Source organism: Prunus avium, chromosome 5, assembly GCF_965620075.1.
Source record: "Prunus avium chromosome 5, drPruAviu1.hap1.1, whole genome shotgun sequence".
In the NCBI taxonomy this organism is placed as follows: domain Eukaryota; kingdom Viridiplantae; phylum Streptophyta; class Magnoliopsida; order Rosales; family Rosaceae; genus Prunus; species Prunus avium.
This window is the reverse complement of record NC_142288.1, coordinates 15,400,127-15,419,555: the sequence shown is the minus strand read 5'-3', so window position 1 is coordinate 15,419,555 and position 19,429 is coordinate 15,400,127. Positions and strand designations below refer to the sequence as shown.

The window sequence follows — 19,429 nt, the reverse complement described above, 5'->3', positions numbered from 1 at the left end:
TCACAAAACGTCCCTAATGTTTATGAAACTATCAGATTGCATCCTTAATGTTTTTTTTGTGTCATTCGTGGTCCTTAAGGTTAGTATGTGTGATCACAAATGGTCCCTACCGTTAGGTTCAGTCAAAAACTCTGTTAGTTTCATCAAAAACTCAGTTAGTTTGCTGACGTGACATATATATATATATCACAAAATATCCCTGATGTTCACACACCTATCACAAATGGTCCTTACGATTTTTTTTTATTTTTTCATTTAAAATTCATAAAATTTTGGTTTTCTTTTTTAAATTCTTTAAAAATATATATTGTATTTTAAATACATGTGACACTATATTTTTGAAGATGTGGGCTCCACATATATGCCACATCAACAAACTAATAAAGTTTTTAAAAAATAATTTAAAATTCATAAAATTTAAAAATGAAAAAACCATTTATAGAAGGATTATAACCTTGAGGACCATTTATAGAAGGATTTTAATCTCCGGCCACTTTTTGGCCATAGTCCAAGAACAAAAGTTGCTCCACTCAATGTCCTGATCATGTAGGTATAAGTCTTGACCGGCGGTTTAGAGATTTTCCAATCACCGAAATCGCTTTGGACACCCACGCACTGCTGGCGCGTGGGCACTGTTTAGGTCTCCCTCATGGTCCTAAAATGTCCCCCATGTCATCCTAACAACAATATGCTCGGATTTGAATTTGGTTATTGTTTGATCGTCGATCGGATATCACATATTAGGTGTTGTCCGGGTTCAATATGTTCGGACCATTGGATCGACTTCATTTTAATATATGTTGATCTAGGCATCTCTAGGATCGTGTAGGAATTCACATATTGTGAATCGGAGCCCTAGATTTTCCGATTCAATAACTTAAAGTTTGCGTTAAACGATAACCGTCCGATCGTGTGATCATGAGCGATCCAACCGTTCGATTCGGACCAAACTTGCAGGGCATGCTCATTAAACCTTGTTGAACCCATAGGAACTTTCGGATCGAAACTCGGAGGTCGTGGGCCCGGTTGACCCAATTTGGAAAGTTTGACCGCCTGGTCGACCGAGCGTCTTTCAAGGCAATTCCAACATTCGAAACACGTAATTGAACCTTAGGAGGTCTTGTTCCTCATGCATATACTTGAAAACCCAGAAAACTAGGATTTTAATTTAAAGTTCTCGTTCGAAGCATTTTATATTAATTTCGTACTCGTATTCTGAAATAGGTGCTACGACTACGCGTATGCAGTAGGCAGGACCCTCTCAAGGTCAAGCAACGTGGGACTATCTGTGAGTGGACATTGCTTTGAAATAACATTATTTTGATTGGTTAAGTTGTCTTGCATCGAAAATGGATTTTCATGACTATAGAATGGTGATATATATATATCGTCCAATTATGAATATTTTTTCAATCTTAATAATTGAAGTTATAATTTTTCGGAATGTGGATTATATGTTTGGACAAGAGATTTTGGGGTACTTTATTGTTTGGTTACGTGAATATGGGATTACACCATGTTAAGTACCCTCCCTTGGTTATTGTATCCACATGTGGCGTTGGATTGTCCGGCGTGTAATGAAGTTGTCTACGCGCGTAGGACTTAGTGTTTGGTTTTGGCCGCACGTGGTGTTGGAATTTCTGGCGTGTGTGCTATAGAGTGTCTGTCCCCCGATTGGACCGCTCATCCCTAGACGCAGGGTAGAAAGTTGAAACCCAGCGGGCTAATCAAACAATCCCCTTGTTGGATTGTTTTCCCCGATACTCGAGTGGTGTGATACTATTTTATATATATATCTAGTTATATAATATATATTATGTATATCATGCACCTTGTAATACTTATAGTATTTGAGGTTTATAATTATATAGTATGAGTTATCGTAGCTTATAGATAAATATAACTATTTATAATAGCATATATATATATATAAAAATGGAAGATTTTAGACTCTTTCTCACATATGTTGATTATAAGTCTACCTTTCGGAAATGTTGGATTGGAGTCTATGATTTTGGTTTGGGATATAATCATATGTTCTCGGGGAAGTGAGAACATTTGGATTTCGCAGTGATTATATATATATGGTATCAATTGCATATTTTTGACATTATTTTCCAAACGGTGGGGTTAGTATGTTGTTTTGCAAATTAAATCAAACTTTGTTTTGTCCACTCACACATTTCCTGTTTTGCGCCCCTAGACAGTAGTTGATCGTGTTGAGCAATTGAGCCAAGTTTGAACTTCCGAATCCCTAGCTTACGTAGGATGAACTTTTAACCCTTTGTTATTCCGTTGAACTTCGTTTTCGTTTGTAAACTAAATTCTATTAGACTGCTCTGATGTCACCCTGTTAGGGTTCGATTGTGAGGCCGGAGGCCATTTATGTAAATTACATGAATATTAACTTGTGCATGCTGCCAGTTGTGATTTATATATATTTTTAACAAGTTAAGAAAATTGGAAAATGTCCATTTTTCAAGGGAGACTCTGCCGAAATTTCGGCAGAAAGTCTCATGTCTTAGTATGTGGGCCCGACATCAGTAAGATGGCAAAATTACGATGGGATTCGTCCCGGGTCCTAGGAATTCGGGGCGAGTCTTGTCATATACCCATCATTCTATAAATCTATGTGTAAAACCCAATTTCAAACTTAAATGACCAATAGGATATAAGAGGTCATAATATTCCTATGTTTTTAAAACTTGTTGATCAAACAGTAGTTTTATACCAAACTTGTTTCCACTAATTGTTGGCATAAATGAGGAAGAGTGTTGGTTTCTTAAAGCAAGCAAGGTGATGTACATCATTTTGAAAATACCTCTACTCCATTACCAAATCTTTCAACTCATTTGGAAGGAAATCAACATGATAGAATTTCTCAGCAAGAGTTTACATATATGCTTAATATTGAATGACTTGAAGGAATTACAATGATCCAATGCTAAGCTAAGAATATGCATATGGACAATCTTGAAGAAACAATGTTTGTAAGCCATTCCATGAATCACGCATATTACTAGCACCATCATATCCTTGACCACGCATGTTTTCCACTAGAATGTCATTATTACCAAGCACTTTGCATATCTCTTTTTTAAGAGTCAAAGCATTAGTGTCTACAACACTACTCACAATATCGAAGAAGCGCTCACAAATAAATCCATCACAATCAACAAATTCTTGGAATAATAGCCATTTGTTCATTACCGGATTCATTAAGTGATTCATCAACTAGAATACAAAATTTGCTCTTCCCAAGTTCCTTACAAATTGTCCTCCTCACCTTGTTAACAAAAATATGTAAGATTTGCTTTTGTATGTCATGCGCAATATATTGAGCATTTTGAGGAGCCTTATCAAGGACAACTTTCTAAACTTCTATATGCATTCTTGCAAAAGATTTTATGATTTCAATGAAATTGCCCCGATTAGATGAGTCAACGGATTCATCGTGGCCTCGAAAAGCCAATGCTTGATTTGCTAGATACCTAATGCCCTCTATTGTGGTCGTAAGTCGCAACTGATTTTTCATCACTTGTTGCTTTGATTACTTCTCTACCACTTTTTCAATATGAAGAGATGGAGTTTTTAAGCTAATCCACTTTTGCATAGCAAGATGATGTGGTGAATTTAACTTGCCTACATGATGTTGAAATGCACATTGATTCCTACCAATTCTCTTCCATTTTTTATACCCATCAACAATAAAAGTTGGGTGTGACTGATTCATGTCAAAAATAAAGCAAGGAAAACAAAATACCTTATTCTTAGCAACTGAATACTCAAGCCAAGTGAATTGGCCAAACCACTTTTTATTAAATCGACGAAAGTCTCACCCTTCTAAGTGGCTTGGATAATCTTCTAACTCGAGTTGACATGGTCCTAAAAGAATATATGCTCTTCGCACATTATCTTGTTCATTCACTGGATATTTGCATATTAAATGACGTAATCCTGGATCACACTCAAGATAATTGATATTAAAATCCTGATAATCATCGACTCTTTGAGATTCAATTCTTTCAACTTGAGGCTTGATAATGGGAGACTCGGGAAGATTTTACTCATCACATATTGGAATAGATAAAGAAGAGCTAGAAGGCAATGTACTAGATGATGACCCATCATTCTTTTTCTTAAAAATAGAGAACAAGTTTTTTGTTTAGGGAATCCGATTGTGATCCGACATGATAAAAGATAACCTATGAATAACATGTAAAATAAATAATTTAAATCAAACATACCAACAAAAAATCAAACAAATTCTCATAAGAATTGCATCTCAACAATATCAACAAACAACAAATCAAACATTGAAACATCTCAACAAAATTCCTAAAATCAAAACCCTAATTAATTTCAAAAAAATCACAAAATTATAATTCAATCTCTAAGTAAACCCTAGAATATTAAATTTTAAATTAAAACTATAATTAAAGATATATAGAAAATGAGAGAATTTGAAAATACTTGTTGTTGTAGAAAGGAGAGGAGAAGATTTTGCCAAGTTGCCCACTGCCCAGCCAATATAATAGGAAGATGCAGCAAATAAAGAGGGGAAAAAGAGGTTGTTGTCGTCAAGTCGCTATAGAATAGAAGAGATAAACAAGATATGTGCCAAAAGAGAAGAGACAAAAGATATGGGACCACTTCCTCTTGGAAGTTGGATGGGCAACGTGTGTATATTGGGTTAGCTTTTAAGTTTTTAAATTTGGGCTGCCCTTATAACATATATAGGTTTTTTTTTTTAAAAAAAAACTTTGGGATGGGCGGGCACCCATCTTGCCCTTTACACAGATCCACCACTGGTCACTCCTAAACCCGTCAAGACATGGAGATCGATAGCCACCCAAAATGCACCCCAGTTGAAATGAAAGGGTGCAATAAACAAAGGCAACGCAAAGCCAAAAACACAACCACTGTCAATATGTCTACTATATTCCATTTACTTCCCCAAAACTCAACGCAAGACTCAAAGAGAATTTTTTTTCCAAAGCCCCATATAATTAGAAGGTTTGCATGATCTGAGTTTAGAAAAGATTGGCCATTATATATATAATGCGGTGGTGTATATCTTACTGCGTTTTCATCGCAATATATGCTCTCAACTGCAAGAAAACGATGATACGCATTGAGTTATCATTGCTTGCGTCCCTAACAAAATCCTCACTCATACAATAGCATACTAATATAAGACCTTACTATCTTGTCATGTCAATATATAACTGCATGGAAAATAATGGACTTTATGTTTAGAAAATAATTCTAGACATAAATTTAGATGTTGGTGCCCATTAATGCGTATTTTTTAGTAATTTCAGTAAAGACATGCAAATATAAGTTAACTTAATTTGCCTCCACAAATCTACAAGTGACTAGTTAATTAAACAAAAAGTGTCTTAATTATTCTTTGTTTGCTGACTTCTCCTCTTCTTCTTCTTCTGTCTGTATGCAAACAAACACAAAGCAATCTTCCCAACACCATATTTTCTTCTTTGTTATTTGCAACAACTAATTTCCTTTTTTTTTTTTTTTTCGCTTTCGATGTAGCATACTCAAACTAAGAGAGAAGGGCTTGTGCAATTTGCTTAGATAGGGAAGAAATTGGTGTGCTTTTTTTAATAGAGAAGGTGAGATTTGGTCAGAGAATTTCAAGAGGTATGATAGAGAGCTAACTTTAGATTTTTATTTGCAACTACAGAAAAGGAATTGGTGTGGTTTTCTCAACCACGGGGCCCATCCCTTTGGAATTAACTCCCAAAACATCACTTCTTCTTTTTTTCTATTTGCTCGGCAAAGCATGAACAAGCATGGTACCCATGGATTTCTTTTGCTCAGCAAAGCTTTATTGAACATGAATCATTCCAGAGATTTATTATCCATTTATTTGATTTAAAGGGTTGCCACCCCACATGATGGATTGCACATCCAAGATCGCTCGGCCAGAGCATTGTGGTTCAAGAATCATACCTATTTAAGATTGAGGGCTTGATATTGAAAAATATGCGATGGATTACCTGAGCTTTCTTACTTTCCTTCAGGCTAAAAAATATGAGAGAGTAGTCTTTTTTCTTTTTCTCTAGCAATTCTCCAACCGTCACTCTTATTTTTTTTTCTTTTCTTTTTTTCTTCTATAGTCATGCTTTCATTGGCTGGATGTGAGAGATCTCTTTTGTGAAGGACTCTTCATTTAATAATCAGCTCCACCAAAATAAGAACCGCCAACCTCTCTTGAGAGTTTTCATTTGTTGTTCAAACTCCCCTCTTTTTTTGAACTATTTTCCTATACATGGTTTACCAAGCTGCAAAGGAGTGAGGGGATTTGTTGAAGCACGCCACTTTTGAATTGCATATCCTTTGTCCTTACAATTTGAAATGCCCACAGGATATATGTATAAAAAATCACTAGTAATTTAGCTAAGGAAATTGTGCTTCACTTGTGCTTTATCTTTGCCTTCAATTTGAGGCTTGCTGGATGTGGCACATAACCTAAGCCAATTTGACTTCTTTGTTTTTTCAATGCATGTGGGTATTAAATCTACTCAAAGTTGTGGAACTTATACAATCCCCCCACGTTTGAATTTTTTTTATTGAATTTTTTTTTAAGGTTCAACAATGCACACAAAGACTCGTACACACTATATCAGCTCAATTGGGTTGTGGTGTTGAGAGAAAGGAGAAATCCTCTCCTCCACTTTTGCTAAAATCAGTCACCAAGAGAATGAGTCCAGCATCTTCACTCTCTTGGTTGTTTCCTTCTTCATCCTTTAAACATTTGGAGTGGTGAACTAGAGGGTATCTACTTTGGTACCTTGTGAAGAATCCATGAAGCAAGATATGGAAGAAGGCCTTTCCAAAGGTGAAAAGTTGGAGACCATCAAAGAGAGCTTCAAGGATAAGAAAGCCTCACAACCTTTTTCCCTTTTTCTTTGTGCATATAAGAGAATAGACCTCAAGACACTTGAAATTGGATAGACTTTAGCTCAATATGTTTTAAAAGGTTAGCTTCCGCTTCTTGAATGTTTGATTCATGATTATTGTGGCTAATAAAATCCAATAAAAGACTTTTAAACATAAGTTTCCTTCAGAGTCTTCGAGGGGAAAGGTAGAGGAGAGGGAGGGCAGCGTTTTGGTACCAATTTGGTGGCCAAAAATCGCCGGCCCAAGTTCTAGAAAAATCTGGTGTTGGCAAGACAATTTTGGGCTTCGATTTCTCTCTAAATTTCCTTAGATTCTTGGGTTAATCTCTGCGATGAAGGGGTGGGTTAGGTAGACGAAAGAGAGAGAAAGGTTTTATGGATAGTGGCGTGGCCTAGAATGACCGGACGATGACAAAATCGCCACTGGAAGTGGCGATGTCGCTCCTCGTAGAGAGAGTGTCGCGAGAGAGGAGAGAGAAAAATGAGAGAGAAAGAGTTCACCTGGGTTTTTTAAAATTTAACTTTCCAAAAATTTACGGTTGTATCACTACCCTTCCATTGACCACAATCTTGTCATTTTAACTCTGTCTATGGAATCGTGAGCATGAGCTCTACGCACTAGAACCAAGTAAATTTTCACTTTAAAATTTTGAAAATTAAATTAATTTCTGGAGGGGATATTACAAGGTCGTCTTGAGTTTATCTTGGTCACATCTAGTCGAGTCGAGAACTACTTAGGCTGACCACGTGGCGTCATATTATTGGCCAATCGGCTCACTGAGGATCACATGTCAACATAAGTCCCCCAACTCTTCGAGCAAGGGTTTGTTCTTGGGTGGGGAGTTCCATAAGTATCTATCTAGATTTGAGACGTGACAGTTGGTTTTTCCACAATGAGTGTATGATATGATTTGCTTGGATCAGGTTGGGTCTATTGAGTGTGACCCCCAAGTCACTAGCCGAGGATGATCTTTTGGGTGAAGGAGCGCGAAATTTTGTATTTTCCGTCTAGTTGGGGTGCTTGGAAGACAAATCATATTTGTGGTATATTTCATTGTTATGTAGTATGTAGTATGATTGTTGACAAAACATCTTTATAACGTAGGCACGATTATTATAAAAACCATAACAAATAATCAATTGAACTAAATGACAGAGGTGGTATTAGTCTTACCAATTCGTACGTTTTGAGTTGGCTATATTAAAACTCTAAAGAGTACTTTTTTTCGAGGAAGACCATTGCATGTTGCTACACATAATTATGTTACATTATCTCCGTAAGCAGGATTATCTTCAAGAATAAGTAATAAATAATATATAGACGTTGATGTTGAAAAACTACCAAGTAGTACGTGCGGTCAACTAATGAACAGTAAAATTTTCCTAAGTTAAAGGACAATAGCAACTTATATGATAATTAGTTTTTTTTAAAAAAATAGTGATTATTGCCCAAAATTCTTCTAGTGTGTTGCTACAATTTATTATATGAAATCAATTTATACACCAAGGGTTAGTTAGATGCTGTCACTTTTGGCTTTTTAAACTTTTACTTCTTAGCTATCTGATATTACTTTATTTGTTAGTTTTTCATATAACGTCCTTCACCATTATTATTTAAATCTGCAAAGCATTGTTGTCAATGGGAAAATCTTGCCAATTGATCCAGCAGCCTTCACATCACACGCCCAAGGAACTATTATCGACTCAGGAACAACATTGGCATACCTTGTTGAAGAAGCTTACGTTCCTTTTGTTAGTGTTGTAAGTTTATTCACTTGGTCTTATTTATGGGTTGATTTGTGATGAAATTTCATGAACAAAAGCTAGCTCCGCTTATTAAGGCACAAAATTAAGCTCACTTGGCATTGGAATTTCCTTTTCTTTCTTCTTCATTTAATTCATCTCTTATTCTAATTTATGTCTATTTGAGTTCAGACTTCCTTTTAGTTAATCAGTATTGGGAGGATTATAATGGTTGTGGTGTTTGGTCTAAAAAAATGAGTATATTATTAAAATAAGATATCTTCTCCTTACTAAAAGCTGATTTTGTGTTGGGATGCGTAGATAACTTTAGCTGTTTCACAATCTGTGACTCCCTTGATTTCATACAAAGGCCCAGTTTGGGATTGCTGTCACTTTTAAAAAAAGTTGCTTATACTGTGCTTTGAAAATAATTACCTGTAAAGTAAAGCAGCTCCATGTTTGGTAAACAATATTTTTAAAGTGCTATTAGTACAAAAAGCAGTGTCAAAACTGTTTGGTAAATTTTAATATAAAATTGTTGTAACTGTGAATAATGACTAAAATAAACATGATGTTAAAAGTGTTATGTACTAATCATGTGGTGGTAGTGGTAGTGATGGAGTGGAGGTGGTGGTGGTGGTGATGAATGTGGAGTTGGTGGTTATGGTAGTGGTGGTGGTGGTGGGGATGGTGGTTGTGGAGGTGGTGGTGGTGGTGGAAATGGAGGAGGTGGTGGTGGTGGTGGAAATGGAGGAGGTGGTGGTGTCGGAGGATGAGGAGGAGGAGGAGGATGTGGTGGTGGCAGTGGTGGTGGAGATAGTGAATGTGGTGGTGCAAGTAGTGGAGTTGGATGAGGAAGTGGATGTGGTGGTGCTTTTAAAATGAATGATGGTATTTTGGGAATTAAAAAAATTCATTAAAGGTTCATCTTTGCTTCTTTTGAAAGCAGCTTTGAAAAGCAACCCAGACCCTCCTTTTAAAAGCTGCTGTCAAAAGGCCATTGCTTTTAAAATAATCGGGATATTTTATTTTTACCAAACACCTTAAACTGCTTAACTTTAAAGTGAAGCGGGTTTTTGAACAAAAAAAGGCAATCCCAAACGGGGCCGAAAACCAATATTATCTCTGCTGTTTTTTTTTTGTCTGAACGATGAGGTGGTCCTAGATGGGCCCCAACTATGGATGGCACCTTTAAGCCTTAACCACAACCCAGACTAATCGCCGCTCACACCGAGTCGGGCCGTAAGAGGTAAAGTGTTGACCAAAGTGATGACTCCATACGAAAGTAAGGATCGAACCCCTGATATTATCTCTGCTTTTGGGTGAAGCATTGAAAATTATTTACTAAAAAAAACGATCGGATTAAAAAGTATAGAAAATTTGGCATAAGTCCAATTATGAGGAGAGATTTTGGGTGCAATCCACACATAAATTGTTGTTGATCCAAGTCCTTTGACTTTTGCACTACATAAGATTACATGCCTATTTCAATTTATTGATATTTACTTTTTTTTATTTTTTTTATTTTTTGTTCCAGTTATGCACCTAAAACATAAATAAGGTAAATTATGAATTCCTAAAACTGGTAAGTTATTGATTTGTAGGATATTAATTATCATATTTGATTTGAATTTAATTGCAAATCTATTTATTGAATTCTGAAATTTTCCCAAGGTATACCGACAAAAATTCATACAAAATTTCTTCGGAAAAAAAAAAACACTATTACATGGAAGACATGTACGCAAGTATATAAATATGAACCTCCAAAAAAAACTGCTTAAGAAAACTCAAGAAAAAAACACTTACCTGTAAGGTAGGTACATATATACTTGTATGTATTAACATTATTTACATGTATGTCAGATACATAATTTAATGTGGGTGCTTGTCTGATCGATTGGTATAATATGTGAGTCTTTACTTTTTATTGATTAAATTGTATTTTATCTATATACTAGCCTCTCTGCACGCGCTTCCGCGCCTGCGAGAGGTTTTTTAAAATTTATTTTAGAATAAAAAAAGATAATGGGTAGTTGTGTTCCATAAAAATAGGATCCATTATCTAATTTTTCTTTTATTTTTAATTTTTTTAAATATGAAAAAGTGTGAATTTACCATATTATCCTCATTTAATTAATAATTTCAATTCTTAATGTTTGCAACTAAGGGCATTTTTTGGTATTTTGAATGTTTCACCATTCTCTGCCTTTTGCTTTATATATATATATTAGGAATATTATTGAGGAAAAAAAATTCAAAATTCAAAATTTGGAATTCAATTTCAAGGAAATAATGCATTAAATTTAGATTTTCAATGTGTTTTCCTTATTTACCTTAAAGGGTAAAATCAACACAACAAAAAAGTAATAAATGTCAAAGGACCTACATCTATAACCAAAAACACGAGGACTAGACCCAATGACAGCTAATCGTTTTGGACCTAGATCTAAGAACCCCTAAAAAGTACTAGCCTCTTTCAATTGATTTTTATTTTTGATTTTATTTATTTAAGAAAAAAAAAGGGGAATTTTTTATTTAGTTGAGTTTATTGTTGTAGACTGCTGTATATTGTTGGATTAAATCAAACGGCTGTTGATTAAGAAGGTCCCTGGTCCCTGGCACAGAGTTGATATCCGGTGATCAGGTCATGAATTCACAGCCGTTAAATCAAATTCAAAACAAGTTCAACGGAGAGATTTGGCTAATGTACGTAGTGCTTTGTGAGTACCCAAGATAAATCGAAATGTTCAAACACGCAAGCAGCTCTTTACCCACTTTGGGCTCTCATCTGCATCTCGCGCCACCACCTCCCTCTCTCTCAAATAAATAAATAAATAAATAAATAATCTCTCAACTTTCTTCAATTTATCCTTGTGTATTTGAGTTTCGATTATTTTACCTGAGCTTGGTGGCTGGGTTTGCCCAAGCATCGCGCGGTTTGTTGCCAAGGTAAGGATTTTTTTTCGCAATTGTTTTGGGTTCCTGTTGATTGCTATAAGGATTTCTCAATACCTGCGATTTTGCACAGAAATTGAAGGTTTTGTTCTTGGGATCAAATTTTTGGGCGTGTTTCTCTGAATTGAGTATCCTATTTGGCGCTTCAATGTTGGTTATATGACATTATTTTTCTGCCGTCGTGAACTTTGATATGGCTATGCCCTTAGGTTTGTTTGTGGCGTCCTTTATGAAATAGTGGTTGTGATTTTTGTCGATTAACTTTCTTGATGGGTTTGATTTTATTTGTACTCAATTGGGTTTTGCTGTCCTACTTTTGCTTCTTGATTTACCCTAATTTTCTGTTTGGATTGTTGCAATTTAATTGGGATGCTTTATTTTTTGTTTTTCCTTGGAATTTTCTATGCCTTCTGCTATTGTTTCGTGGATAGCCTCATGATTTGGACTTGATTTGCTGTTTCATTTTCTTTTCGTCTGTTCCTCATATTGGGACATGCTGATGTTGTGTTGATTGCTATTGACAGAATAGCTTCTTCCGAAAGATCCATCGCCAAACAACTAGAGAAAGGAGGCTCCTGCTGATTGCTGAACACTGTCACATAAGGATTGTCTGTAGACATATCAAATATGTATCATCCCACTAGAGGCGGTGTTCGTGGTGGTCGAGATCGTAAGCGCTCTCTCTCTGGAGAGATTCTTTTCTTTCATTTGCTTCAGGGAAAATAGTGAACATTATGGTAGAGTTGCAACTCAAAGATTAGGTTTTTGTTGAGATTCATGTAGGCAGGGAGGGAATTTTATTTACTTTTAAAAAAAAATTCCCACCAATGGGATACACAGAAGTGTATAGTTAACTTTTTAGTTCTTTTACCGGTAATTTCCTCTGATTAATGCTTAAAAATAATTGCTTCTAAAATCCTATTCTTAGCTAACCATTTGTTTGTTAGTAGAAATCATGAATTTAGTGACTTGGTGAGAAAGTTGCTCGTCTATTCTAGAGAGGTGCATGGAAAAACTTGAACATCTGATGTGGGACGGAAAGGTAATTTAGGGATCAGAAAGACAGGGGAAGTAAGAAAGGAAGGTAGAGAAGAAAAACAAAACATGGGGGCAATAGGATTTTAATGTTCAACATTCAATATTCAACTATACTCAATTAGCTTGGAGTAAGGCCTCATGTATAATAGGAAGTTGAAGCACAACAAGCCAATAAAACCTACAGTGAAACCCTGATAATAGTAGGGGCATAAACCCTACTAGTTAAAGAGATCACAATTGAAAATTATGTGTACTCTAAATAGTAGGAAGATCCCAAAATGGAAAAAAATGTATGTAATTCTTAACAACATAAACAAACCCCCAGTAGATGCCTCTATATGATCTCCATCACATGTTTATGTGTAAACCTCATCGACATGATCAATGAACATAGTGCTCATACATTTAGGTGCATCCTTATGCTTGGAGGCTTATTAATCTTTTTATGTCTAATGAACTTTCTGCTTCTCCTTTGATGTACAGAATTTAGCTGGGATGATGTGAAGGTTGATAAACATCGAGAAAATTATCTTGGTCACAGTATCAAGGCACCTGTTGGGAGATGGCAAAAGGGTGAGACATCTTGTTTTTTAATTTTTAACAAATAACCCAACCATCATACATTCAATGAAGGTGGCCACTTTTAAAAAATTATAAACCTAGATAATTGTTAAATTGAAAACACTAAGATGCCCTTTCCAACCCAACGTTACTCTGATATTTTTTGCTCTTTACTTTGTTTTGTTTTGCCGTTGTCTTCATTTCTGTTGTTGCCAATTGTCCCTGTTCCTACCTTTTTCTTGAGAGGTAGGAACAACGGCAATGAACTCTGTAATGCCCTTGCAATTCTTGTGTCATTGGCAATAATTTGGTCTCATTCTTTGAACCATGTCACAAGTATTGACCTTTCCATATTTTTGGATCACTAATTATTCACACTACTGGAAATTGGGCCAATACATATCAAGTCGGCATACATTCAAATTTGTTCACATTTCTTTGGAACCTATTGATGAAAGACAAAATTCAGTTTCCATAAGCGTTGCAAAGAGCATTGCTGACATAATTTTGGGTGTAGATAGTAGTTAGGAGTCTCTTCTTGTCTGCCAAATTTTTCTGTTGTATGACATGATTGGATTTGGTTCGAATGTAGTGCTTTTGGGAATTTTGTTCTCGCACAGTATCTTAAGTTTGTATTCTACTGGCACTTAACTCTACAAATGATGCTTGAATATATCATTTATAAAAGGGATTGATGCATTTCCTTATTTTATAAGGATAATCCACTGCCATGGGTGAAATGTATGAGAAGCCTCTTTTGTCCAAAATAAAGAAGTCGTGGAGTCTTTTAAATGTCTGCTTTTTATTTTTTTTACACAAGGGTCTAATCTCTAGAAATTAAAGTGTTTATCTGGTTAGACAGATACTAGCAAAGTTAGCGTACATACTGATTTTTATGTAGTGTTTTTTGTTTTTGTTTGTTTACAGGATTTTTTGCCTTTTTCCTTTTTCCTTTCATCCACTTTTAAGTCTTGTGTGCAAAGATTTTACAATTGTTCATTTATTGGTAAAGATGTTTACAGCTGTTCGTTATATTGGTTCAACAGGTAAAGATCTACACTGGTATACAAAAGACAAAAAAACTCAGAATGCAGAAATGGAGGCTGCAAAAGAGGAGATTAAAAGAATTAAGGACGAGGAGGAGCAGGCTATGAGGGAGGCTCTTGGCTTAGCTCCTAAGCGTGCAAGCCGAGGTCAAGGAAATCGGCTTGATAAGCATGAGTTTTCAGAACTTGTGAAGCGAGGCTCTACGGCAGAGGACTTAGGTGAAGGGCACGCTGAAGCAGCACGTGTACATGGTCTTGGTTTTTCAAGGTATGTAACTGAACTGAAAGTGAAAATAATTAATGTTTAAGTGGTGCCTTGGCTTCTTCCTCTTTTTTGTATGTAGTACTAGCTCTATCTAAATCTAGTCATATTGTTGTTGCTGGTTTTGATGTTTTGTCTAGTATAGGTTGGGAGGTGTATTTCTTGCTGCATGATGATCCACTTCGATTGTACTTTCCATTTCTATTAATGCAATTATTCTGTTTACTATACCAAAAAAAAAAAGAGAATACGTTGCATGGTTTTCATAACAATCGTTTTCTGAGTGTTTTAAAGAAAATTGAACAATTTGGACAAGATGTCCACTGGATCAGCAATTTGGAGAGCTCTAAAATAGCACCAACAACCCAGACCAAGCGGGTTGGGTTGGTAGGTTGGCGGGTTAAATGCCCACCACTACCAGAACACCACGCCCAACACTAACCACACCACAATCTACGAGCTCTCTAATATCCATTCAACTGAAAAAATAGTTGATAAAAAAAAATTCACCTGAACAAATGAAATACCATTGCGATGACCCCACATAACGTAGTGATTGAAGTTTTTATGCCATGTTCAGGTTAAAAATCAATAGAGCCCAGTACTCAATTGCAGGTATTCACACTCAATAAGTGGAGATTTAGGAGTTGGCAAAGGTCTTGGACTGTGAGGTGGGAAGCTGGCCTCTAAAGTATTTGGGGTTGCCTCTTGGAGTGAATCCAAGAGCAGCCAATTTTTGGTGCCCGGTAGTGGAAAAAGTGGAAAGAAGGTTAGAGGGCCGAAGTAAGGCCTTGTTTGTCAAGAGGGAAAAGGATGATTTTAATCCAATCGGTGTTGAGCAGTTTCTTAAGTTACTATCGGTCTCTTTTTAAAATTCCTTGTCGTGGAAGGGAAGAACAATTTGGTGAGATGGGAAGTTGTGTCTGAAACCAAAGAAAAAGGAGGTTTATGGGTGGGTAATGTAGTAAAGAGACATGAATCTTTGGTAGGGAAGTGGCTGTGGGTATTCCAGACAAAGACAACTACCCTTTGATATGCTTTAATAAAAAAGTAAGTATAGCTTATCTGAGAGTGGCTGGGATCCCAAAATTGTGGCTAGAGATTCAAGTTGATGCCCATGGACAGATAATTCTAAAGGGATTGCTTATTTTACACCTTGTTTTCATTTCGGGGTGGGAAATGGGGAAAGAGTGAGGTTTTGGGAAGAGATTTGGGCAGGGCAAACAGATTTTTGTTCGCTACATCTTCATCTCATGGATTATCCCAGTCTCTTAATTGGTCTGTTGCAAGAATGTGTGAAAATTCGTCTTCTTTGCCTTTAAGCTGGGATTTTGGGTTTAGAAGACATTTGAATGAACCAGAAGTGAGAGAGTTGTTGTCGTTGCTGTCAATTTTCACTTGATTGTTCCTCATAAAGAAAATAGGAGAGTTTGGATATTGGAGTCTTCGAGCATTTTCACTTGTAAATCATTCTCAAAGCATTTTTTGGATAACCCTGCTTTCTCTATTTTTGCTCCCTCCTTTGTTATTTGGAAAGCCAAAGTGCCTCCCAAGGTACGACTGGTAGCTTGGTTAATTTCTCATATGAAGATCAAAACTTGTGATATGGTTCAAAGAAGGCAACCCTCCGTTTCCCTGTCTCCCCACTTGTGTGTTATGTGTAGAAATGCCATGGAAAGAAAGGCCTTGGAAAGTATGGATTACTTGTTGCTGCACTGTCCAGCGGCTTCTTCTTTGTGGTTTCGGTTAATCAAGGAGAAAGGTTTATGCTGGTCCATCCCCGTGTCATGTAATGTGCTATTATGTGAGAAGTTTAGTTTTTTTGGTGGAAAGAAAAGGGGTGTAGTTCTGGGGAGATGTGCTATGATGGCTATTTTCTGGGTTCTATGGGTTGAAAGGAACAGAACGGTTTTTGAGAATATGTTGAGTGAGGAGGTTGATTCTTATGGGATAGAGTGCATTTTTGGGGTCTTTGTGGGCATCTGTAGTTTCAGAGTTCAGGAAGTTTATCTTTTTCTGTCGTTTTGTCAGATTGGAAAGCATCTGTTTTGTAGCTCTCTGGAATTCTGTTCTTGTTTTGGTGTTCTCCCTCCCCTAGGACTGAGGTGTTAGTGCAGTTTGCATGTTTAGTTTTCTTTTAGAAGTGGACTTCATGTTCACTTTTGTTGTACTGTTTTATTTTTAATAAACATTCACGTTTCATATGTACAAAAAAACAATGGCCATGAAATCAACTTATGATGTAGAAAATATTAGGAAAGGGACTCCAAGGGGCCAACATGAGATCATGAGAAAGGAATGGTTGTGTTCAAAGACTGTCATGCAGCTTACTCTGCAGTTGGGATGAGTATAATAACGTGGGCGAAACACAACAGGAAATGGAACCAACAAAACACATCTTATTTAAGACTTTTGGGATTCAACTCTGTAGATTGCATTATTTAAGACTTGTTATTATCTGGGTCATAAACACGGTGATAGCTGATGTCATAAGCTCAGCCCTAAAACTAATTTTTGAGGACAAGCCTTACCATGGGAAGGTAGTATTGATATATGATAATAAAAACATGTTTTATACATAACGATTTACAATTTATGTTTATTGGTAGTAAATTTACGTTCATATAACCTGCCTGCTGTGTAGTCTTCTTTTTGTTTTTGTTGGTGTGTGTTTAGTACTTTATGTTTTGCCTTCCATTGTCTTTTTCTTTGCGTAGCTTAATTCTTCTTGATCTGTTTTGCCCAATAATTCAAAATTTCGTCTTGATCTCACTGCAGAGCACCTTGCCCTTGGGATGAGTCAAGTTCCCTTCCATCTACAGTCAAGGATGTTCCACCTGAAATGGGAAACATGACTGTGCCTGATTCACCACCAAAAGAAAGAAATAAAGAGGAATTAGATGACGAAAGCAGTCGAAAGAAAAGGAGCCGTGAAGAGAGAAAGCAGGAGAAGCATGAGAGGCGTGAAAAACGCGAAAAGCATGGAAAACAGCATTCCTCGGATGAGAGAAGGAAACACAAGAAACACAAGGAGAAGAGGAGACATGATTCAGACTCTGAATAATATTTCAAGGTTTTGTGAAATATTGTCACAACTTTGAATGGAGATTAGTAAGTTCTTTGTAAACCATACATGAACTATCTACTGTATTTTTCGGTGCTGATTGACCGGAAATTCATAGTTGGTTTTAGATTTTCTGGTTGGCAGATGGTAACCTTGGGTTTAGTTTGGACCCTCTTATTCTGGAAAATAACTGGAATAAATTATTATATTTGCTGTTGGTGTTAGTTTAAATCATGTGCAATGCATGTTAATTTGGACCATCCGTGCCATGTAATCTATGGCCCTGTCGCCTATCCATGCTTGCAAGGGGTCCTATTTCTTTTTTCGTTTTGTTTTTTGTTTTAAGACAATGAAACGTTTCCGAATTGCAGTGGAGAATGCTCAATGTATCAATGTATTAGGAAAACAAAAATTTGGGGACCCTGTGATCGCACCTTTGGCTATAAAAACCTTCATATATATGCTAAGTTATTGAGAGAATCTTAAACACATAGTTATATATATGTCATTGATTTTTGAAAGTTGTGTCAAAGTTTCAATCTCTCCCTTTCCCATTCTCTCTTCCCTCTCTTCCCACCAAAAAAAACAACGAAAAAACCAATAGAGTTTCAAATTCTAAAATCAAAGCAAAATCCTTACTACTTATATTGGCTTGCTATTAGCACCCATAGAATTTCATTTATCTCATTAATCAACGCAAATTCTTTCTGTCTGCGTTCTCAAATGGCAGGCCTCATCTCTGAACTAGACCTCGAAGACCTCGATCAAGCTTCAAAGACCAAGAATTCGGAGGACCCACCTGCCCCTGTTGATCCCAGAGACTTGACGTTTGCAGATTCGTTCTGGGATTTTGCGTCTGGTTTAAGGATATACCAGACCCTGATATGGCAGAAACAGGGGAAGTCAAGGTTGAGGTGGTTGAAGAAGAGTATTGGAGAGGCAAATGGCGGTGAAGGCCAAAGGCAAATTCTTAATGTGTATGACCCAATTGCTTGTGGGTCTGAATAGACTGCCGATGGGTCTGTGCCAATTGGTTGTGTGGAGGAGTGTGAAATATCAGAAAATTTGAGTTGTTCTGTTGACGAAGAGCTGGGGAAGGTCAGTTTGCTTGGAGGGTGCGATCAAAATTCGGTTCTTGATGGTGGGAATTGTATGAAGAGTGAAACAGTGAGTCGTAATTCTGGAGAAGGAGAACAAGAGAATAATGAGAACGGGAATGAAATTTCGAAGTCCAAGATTGAGGATGAGAATGGTGCAAGAAAGAATGCAATCCTATTTAGAAAACAGGAACTTGTGTCTCTGTAGGAAGATTTATGTGATCACTGCGAACATAAACCAGGAATCCTAACAAATTAACAATGTAGGAAAGAAGTATTAGTTACTATCTAAAAAAGAAAGTAAATACAGCCTTGAATAAAAATGGAAACTAAAATTACCTGACCGGAGAAGGGAAAAACCTCTGTATAGACTCCACAACTGAGGGTTAATTCCATAATTTGCAAACCTTTCCTCTTGAGATTCTTGAAACTTCAAATTAATCTCTCTCTTAGTTTTCGTTGCTAGATTAAGCCTTGTGCATTGCCTTTTCTTCAATCTCTCACCCATGGAGAAAACTCGAATCATCCCTTCATTCTCCCACTAACGGAAGTCTCATCACTATTCTTAGTATTGATGGGGGTGGAATAAGAGGGATTAAACCTTTTCTTTTAAGCATGTAAGGCTCGCAGATTATTTTCATGTAGTTGCAGGGACGAGCACATGTGGCCTTGTGGCTGCCATGCTTACTACCCCAGATGAAAATAATCGTCCCTTGTATACTACTAAAGATATCCTC

General features: G+C 36.5%; 1 protein-coding gene across 1 annotated transcript; it reads left to right on the top strand.

The window, feature by feature from the left end:
- Positions 1-11,410: 11,410 nt before the first annotated feature.
- On the top strand, positions 11,411-17,826 carry LOC110748297 (leukocyte immunoglobulin-like receptor family A protein). Its single transcript, XM_021948294.2, has 5 exons — positions 11,411-11,618; positions 12,149-12,294; positions 13,146-13,235; positions 14,270-14,537; positions 17,310-17,826. The coding sequence occupies exons 2-5, from the start codon at positions 12,252-12,254 to the stop codon at positions 17,593-17,595; spliced, it is 687 nt and encodes a 228-aa protein (XP_021803986.1). The 5' UTR covers positions 11,411-11,618; positions 12,149-12,251; the 3' UTR covers positions 17,596-17,826.
- Positions 17,827-19,429: the final 1,603 nt, after the last annotated feature.